Source organism: Pseudophryne corroboree, chromosome 6 (assembly GCF_028390025.1).
Source record: "Pseudophryne corroboree isolate aPseCor3 chromosome 6, aPseCor3.hap2, whole genome shotgun sequence".
Lineage (NCBI taxonomy): Eukaryota > Metazoa > Chordata > Amphibia > Anura > Myobatrachidae > Pseudophryne > Pseudophryne corroboree.
The window spans coordinates 24,634,466-24,642,408 of NC_086449.1; the positions used below are offsets into that span (position 1 = coordinate 24,634,466).

At 42.6% G+C, this 7,943-nt stretch overlaps 1 protein-coding gene across 1 annotated transcript; it reads left to right on the forward strand.

The window, feature by feature from the left end:
* Nucleotides 1–6,557: 6,557 nt before the first annotated feature.
* On the forward strand, nt 6,558–7,658 carry LOC134934151 (olfactory receptor 10A3-like). The gene has a single exon (XM_063929650.1). The coding sequence runs from the start codon at nt 6,558–6,560 to the stop codon at nt 7,656–7,658; it is 1,101 nt and encodes a 366-aa protein (XP_063785720.1).
* Nucleotides 7,659–7,943: the final 285 nt, after the last annotated feature.

Sequence of the window (7,943 nt, forward strand, 5' to 3'; positions counted from 1 at the left end):
GGGGTCGTGGACCCCCACAAGGGAGAATATTTGTCGGTATGCCGGGTGTCGGGATCCCGGCGCCGGTATACTGTGCGCCGGGATCCCGACATTTGGCATACTGAAGACCACCCCTTTAAATAAAATCATTTTTCACAGTGTCGGTGCAGTTTTTAGTTCTTGCGTTTTTTGCAGGTGTCAGAGAGCCTCAACTACAAGGGTCCACTGGTGCTTGGGATCCTCCAAGTGCTATAATTCCCTGGCAGACATTACATTTGCGCAAGGCAAGGCTTAATTTATACGTATTACCCCACACTCATCATCCAGGGGTGTAAGAAGAGCCCTATTTCTATCAAATGGGGCTGGTTTCTCTTATTGGTGAGCCACAATTTTTTGGGGGGTACAATCCTGAGGATGAAATACCTTCCGACATGACACTCTCCAGGAGGGACACAATGCTCTGTTCCTGGAACTTTCTCTTAATCTGTGATTGCCAGCACCCGTTTTGAATAGGCTAATGGATTGGAAAGGTGTTTCAGCCCAAGTGATGGCAATCATAAATTAGGAGGGAAGACCAGGAGCAGAGCATTGTGTCCCTCCTGGGGAGGGTCATGTTGGGAGGTATGAGTGCGATTGTGTGTGTGTGTGTGTGTGTGTGTGTGTGTGTGTGTGTGTGTGTGTGTGTGTGTGTGTGTGTGTGTTGGGGGTTAGTGGCTGTTTGGCTATTTCTGAACTGAAAGTCTATGCAACCAAGTATACTGTACATATAGGAGCATATACCTATGCATACTATTCTGTACAGTATACAGCATTTAGGGAGAGATGTATAAGACCTTCTAAAGAGTTTGCAATTGGAGAAAAAGCCTGTAGTAGCTTTTACCTATCACCTTATGAAATGATATTGATAAAAGCCAGAGGCTGATTGGTTATTAATGGCAACTTCTACACGTGTCCTCTACTTCACTCTATAAAGGATTTAATGCATTTCTCCCTCAGCTAATGCAAGTGGATGTGATACAGATGATATTATAAAGGATGACAGTCATAAGGATGACACCATAGGGACCAGTGCCGGATTAAGGGTGGGGCGGGCAGGGCGGTCTTCCAGGAGCCCCCACACATTAGGGTCCCCCACATATACCCCTTATCCTGGTCCCAGAACAGCAATAGGTGTTCTCTGCACATGGCTGAGCCTCTCTGCAGCAGCACTCCCCTGAGCAGCCAGCAGTCCCCCTCGCGTGAATTCATATGAGCTGCTGGCATTGGCTGTCAGCCCAGCCATGGACCGCTCCCATTGGTTGGCAGGAATTCGTTCAACTAGAGCTGCTCTACTGGAGTAACTAAACAGCCGCCGCTATTGAACAGTGCCGGATCACCGGTTTCCGCTGCTGGTGGGGTATGGACCGAAGCTGCCAATCAGGGTGCTAGGGTGAGCTTGTACGCTGCTCTAAAGGCACCTAATTCAAGTGTGGGGGAGCTGAAGGAGGGGTAAGGGTTATGTGGGATTGACATTGGATAAGTGTCACTCACTGCATGATGGGACACGCAACGTCACTCCACAGCTTGCTTAAGTGTGTCCAGTGAGCCAAGTAGTAAGTGTATCTAGTGGGCTTGGGTGGTGGGGGTCAAGTGTACCGTTGGTATGGGGGCACCCACAAGTTTGTTGCACTGGGCCCCCACAAACCTTTATCCAGCCCTGATAGGGTCGACAGTCAAAAGGTCGATAAGGTCTAAAGGTGTCTTTTTGGGTGTTATTTTGTGTTTTTAAACATATTTCACCCAAATTTGTTGAAATGCGTCCCCTCGCGAGCTAGCTTTACAGAAGGTGATAGTTTGTGACATGGCTAGTAAATGCAGCAAAGTTGTAAAAACAAGGAAAAACCCTACGAAACAGGTGGTGACCAGATGTGTGTCGACATTTTTCATATCAAAATTTTGGCCCTGTTGACCTTTTGACTGTGTTGACCTTTGGACTGTTGACCCTATGGTGTAGGCCTATTGACTGTTGACCTTTTAACTGTCTAATAACCACCCCCCAGCTCCGTGCAGGGGCTCCGGGAACAATTCTGGGTGATTTGCGTTGACCTCAGAGCCGGCCCCCAGCGCTCAGGTCAGACAATGACTTTGCATTGAGCACTTTAGCCAGTGTCTTTCCATGTACTGTACAATCACAAAGACTTCTCTGTATGGGAACACAACAAATCTTCTGTTAATTAGAATATTAAAAGCAATTAGCAGTCACTAATCAGTCCACTGACAATAGCCAATTATCAGTGTCTCTCTCTTTATACATGAGTCTTATATCCCCTGGAGTGCATGGGACGGGATATAAAGTGTCTGACGTTGCGTCTATCTGTACTGGTCCTAGAAGCAGTTACTCTGCCAGGTATGAGCGCTGTGTATGAAGCTGTGATATTTCCCTTTATTACTGTGATGTTTTGTATTTCTAATTTCATTCTCCTATTAGCAAACGGATCTGTTACTGTATTTCTCAGGAAGACTTTCATGTTCTATAATGGACGTGTTCCTTCTGCTAGGGTCCTGAAACACAATGAGCGTCGGCTAGACACGGACCGGAGGAGAATATGAGGGAGATAAACATGTCCTAAAACTATAGAGATTAGTTACTCTCCTGTGACTTTTCCAGAACCCCTGTCTACCAACTAAACTTCCCTAAGTTATTCTTACCGACTAACACACAGATGGATGCAAATCCCACAGTGGCTGCATCATTGTCCACAGCTCACACAAAATTTACATGTGTTCTCTATCCCTACTCATCAATTGCCCACTACGGGGTATATGTAACAGCATGTGAGTTGCAGGCAGGCTGCCGTGAGACTTCTGCAATTTACCTGCTATAGGGCCAAATTCAAGGTTGATCGCAAAAGCAAAATCTTCATCGAATGGGTGAAACCATGTGCACTACAGGGGGGGGGGCAGATGTAACGTGCAGAGAGAGTTAGATTTGGGGGGGCGTTCAAACTGATATCTAAATTGCAGCCAGTATTTACCCTGCACAGAAACAATGTGTAACTTACCCAAATCTAACTCTCTCTGCACATGTTACATCTGCCCCCCCTGCACTGCACATGGTTTTGCCCATTAGAGGAAGATTTTGCTTTTGCGATCAACCTTGAATTAGGTCCATAGTAAAGCAGTATTTTATTTTATTTTTTAGTTATAGCTGGGTCTGCCCTGGGCATTGTAAGCGCTGAATTAGGTATTCTATGTGTTCAGTAAAGATTTATGATGTACTACGCCTTGAAAGTGATAAAGCAGAGACAGATAAAATACCAGCCAATCAGCTACTCACTGCCATGTTACAGGCTGGATTTGAAAAATGACAGGAGCTGATTGGTTGGGACTTTATCCCTACCCACTTTATCACTTTTGAAAGCTTAGTACATCTGGCCCAAAACACAACAGATAGGAGATGAAAGGGTATCACGTATACAGAGCAACATAAAACCATCTCTGTTCTGTCCCGTGGGTTCAGCATGTGCGCAGTAATCGTAGACCTAGCCGTCACCAAATCTAGGCTTCCTTACGGTTACTGAGGGGAGTTCACAAATTCAGTGCTACGGTATGAGACGTATAAATAGCATTACCTTCATGAAAGTACAGAAGGTCATTTTATGCCACGAATAAGAGAAGATAAATGTCTCCGCTGGTTACAAGGAACATGCATTATATACACAAGATGTGCGTATGCACTATGCAGCAACACGTAGATGTGTAAAGCTATAATGCCGATATAGTCAACATGCTTGACTAACATCATTACCGCGTCGGCCATTCTCCCAACAACATTACGCTGTCCGGATTCTGACTGTCATCAGTATAACTACATACCCTTGTAACAATTGCGCAGTTATATTACATTTAAGCAATTATAAGAATGGTCAGGTGATTACTGTATGTGGGAATAGATCAGGGTTACTATAATCAAGAGGTAACTACTTTGCTCATGCAATTATATTGGACCAGAAACAACTGATGGTAATTAGGCTCTGTTCTCTACTCTCTTTGTTCAGTAAATAAAGAATCTCAATATATGCGGCAAAGACTAGACACTTACAGACTTAAGGGGTGACGCTGAACCAATCCACTGATCATCAGACACTGATAAATGGCGTTCCATCTGGGGATTGCGGGAAATTCAACTTGTTAAAAATGTCTAGACTCGACAATTTATTGGACAGATTCGGCAAATCTAGGATATACAACTTATTGGGTTTCACCGATCACCCGACCCAGGCAATTGGAGGAAGGCAAATCGTAGATGTATAGACCCCATTACTGTTACTTTCATTAACATTACTATCTACTAGAGATGTGTGGTTGGGTTTCCTTGAAAACCAAAACCACCCAAACTTCCAGTATCTGGGAAAATCCAAGCCTGGGGTCTGTAATAACTGCCAAGCTCGAATCCAAAAATAAGGCAACACATAATTCTCCCATTGTCGGATCTCACATGGATTTGATTAGATAAAGCCCCCCCCCCCCCCCTCCCCGTGTGCTTTGGGTGTCATTTAACACAGAACGCCGGAGGGGGAGGGTGTGGGTAAGGGCTACAGTGACTGTTAATAAAGAGCTTCTGTGGCCATGATTAAGGGCAGTTGGATACAGTTTCAGCCTCAGACTTAGTGTAATCAGTGAAGTGCTGTGGCTGCAGCATTGGCATTTTGTCATTGTTAGAAAAGTCATCATTATGAAAAAAAAAGTGTGTGTCATTATTAAGGCAATGTAATTAAAAAATATTGTGCAGTAGCTGCCATTATTACTAATAGCACTGTGAGTCAAAATGGATCAGTCAATAGAAGAGCAGGAGCAGCAACCCAGTACTAGTGCCGTGGCTGCTGCTTCCAGTGATACTGATAGTACTACAACATCTACTAAAGGTGAGCCAGGGGGAATAATGTTAAAGACAGTAAAAAGAGATGTCACCTTTAAGCCAGACAAATCAGTGCCCACAAAAAAGAACACTAAGGCAGAAGAACAAACAATGTGTTCACATATCCATGAGGAGAGTCTATGGGTGTCCACATTAGGTATATGTAAGTCTGACATTTCTGACATTATACCTATAGGGAAGCCTCTTTCCACCATTTCTGCACCCTCTGCTATTACAGGGATGAGCAGTACAAGTAAAGATGGTGATATAATAAAAATTGAGGATGCTAGTGTGGAAGTGGAACAGGATGAGGGGAATATTTGTGTACTATCTGACGCTAATAAAGGATGGTGTTGATGAGGATGTTTGTGTTAGTCAGCCACCAGTGGCAGCAGTTCTTGCTCATGATAAAAAGAAAATCATTGTGCTGTCTGGTCAAAAGACCAAAAAAGCCATCTCTTGGGTGTGGAATTATTTTTACCCAAATCCTGACATTTGTGAAGGCATCTGCTCCATCTGTAAGTCCAAAGTTAATAGAGGTAGGGGCACTAACTATCTAGGCACCCGCTCCCTGTTACATCATTTGCAGCAAGTTCATGAAATTGATTTTACTAAATTATAATAATTTATCAAATAATAACAACCAGTCCAGTATCAGCTACCAGCAGTTTGGATCAGTACATGCAATATCCCTCAACCCTCATCAACATCCCCATTAATGATCATAGGTAGTCCTTCAAAAAAAAAAATTGTGGTGTCCCAAACAAACCAAGCACATCAGCCACAAAAGTGGCAATCCCTGTCTGTAAAGTGCTTGGTTTGTTAAACTGTCCATATCCTTTTTAATATACAACATAAGGGTGGGTGGGAGTGCCCATGTATAAGTCCATCGTGCACCACTTCTCTTTTCATAATAGTTTTTATTTGCCTGGTACATTGAGGACATGCTTTTTTAAATAGACAAACATTTTTATTGATTATTGCTCTAATACATTACTTATTTTCACCAAATTTTAACAAAAAAATAATACATTGATAATACAATAGCCAATGATTCTTAACAAGGGTTGAAGAGCAGTGTTAATAGTCAAGTTTTCCTGGCAAGGGTTGAAAAGCAATGTTAGCCTATGATTCCTGACAAGGGTTGAACAGCAATGTTAATAGCCAAGAATTCCTCACAAGGGTTGAAGAGCAATGTTAATATCCAAGTATTTCTGCTAAGGTTAAAGAGCAATTGCTCATATGTTATTAGAAGTGCATACACATCCCCACGACACATGCTCAGGTTGCAAAAATGTGTCTGATTTTGAATTGCATGCTACTCAGAATCAGGCAAAGTATTCATAAATAAGCTTTTCAAAATCTATTGAATGCTAAAAAGGGATATGGACATGTATATGAGATATGGACAAAAATAGGAAATTGCTGATTGTCTTGTTTAAAGTTGTAATATATGGAAAAAATGTATGTGTTTTTTAATCATTCTTGGATAAGTAAAGATGCTATTTTTATTTTCCAGTATTCAGCTTTGGTTTAGGATAAGCCAGAGCCAAAGAGGTCCCTGGAGGAGTGGGGAACTTTGCCAATCTGCAGTGGGCCCTAGTATTCTCTTTCTGTGCAATTGCCATCCCACATACTCCTTGGGTCAGGCTTAGAAGGAAGACCATTAGAATCTTCATACATGCCCAGAGAGATACGAATATTGTTTCAGGCTACAAAAAACTGCTTGTACTGGTATGAATATTCTTACAACACGAAGGTGAATGTATGTTCTGTAGAAGGTTCTGCAGATAACCTATCTTCTGGTCTTCAGGAAATGAATGGCACAGTGATCACAGAATTTTTCCTCTTGGGATTCGGGAACCTCCATAACCTCAGGATTTTACTTTTCAGCTTCTTTCTGGTCATTCATGTCACGGCCTTATCAGCAAATGTCTTTGTCATTGTCTTGGTTGTCCTCAACCAGAGCCTCCACTCCCCCATGTACTTCTTGCTCAGCCAGTTGTCCCTGTCGGAAATCCTCTTCACCAGTAACATTGTGCCCACCATGCTGTGGCTGATACTGGCGGGGGGTGGAAAGGTATCAGTTGCCCTATGTATAATCCAATTCTATTTGTTAGGTGTGCCAGCCATGTCCCAGTGTTTGTTGCTGGCAGCCATGTCTTTTGATCGCTATGTGGCCATCTGTAGACCATTACACTATGCCATCATTATGACATTAAGATGCCAACTTCAGATAGTCACCTTCTGCTGGCTGGTGAGCTTCACACTGTCATTTGTTGTGTACATTTTCTTACGCAAATTACAATTCTGTGGCCTCAATGTAATTAATCATTTCTACTGTGATATCACTCCAGTGTTAGAACTTTCATGCTCGGATACGTCATCTCTGAAAATGGTCGCTTTTCTAGAGTCTATTTCTGTTGTACTTACTCCATTAGTGTTCATAATTGCCACCTACATCTCCATCCTTCACACCATCCTGAGGATCCCCTCCACCACTGGTAAACAGAAAGCCTTCTCCACCTGCAGCTCCCACCTAACCTTTGTCTGTATGTACTATGGAGTCTTGACATCTATTTATATATTCCCACCAAGCAACAATTCCATTAATGCAAACAAAAGTCTGTCTTTACTGTACACCCTGGTGACCCCATTATTCAACCCTCTCATCTACACCTTGAGAAACCGTGATATCAGAGCAGCCATGACTAAATATCTCCACGTTTTGGGTCAATGTAAAGCACCTAAGAGAGAGCGGAAGAAATTAATAACTTTCTAATATTATTGATCATTAAAACAATTCTCTGGCCTATTTATTTATAACATTCTTTGGATACCATTTCTAGTGTGCTGAACTGAGCCTGTTGAGTACTATCCATAGTGAGATTGCAGTTGATGTACACTTTGGCCTGGTTTGTTCTTAATACGGCAAAACATCACCATACTTTATTTCTATTTGATATTCATCTTTAGATTTAATTAAAGAGTTGTGTGGACCCCTGTGTTCTGCTTTTGGTTCTAAGTAGAGATGTGCGTTGGGTCATTTTTGCTGGATTTGGAATTG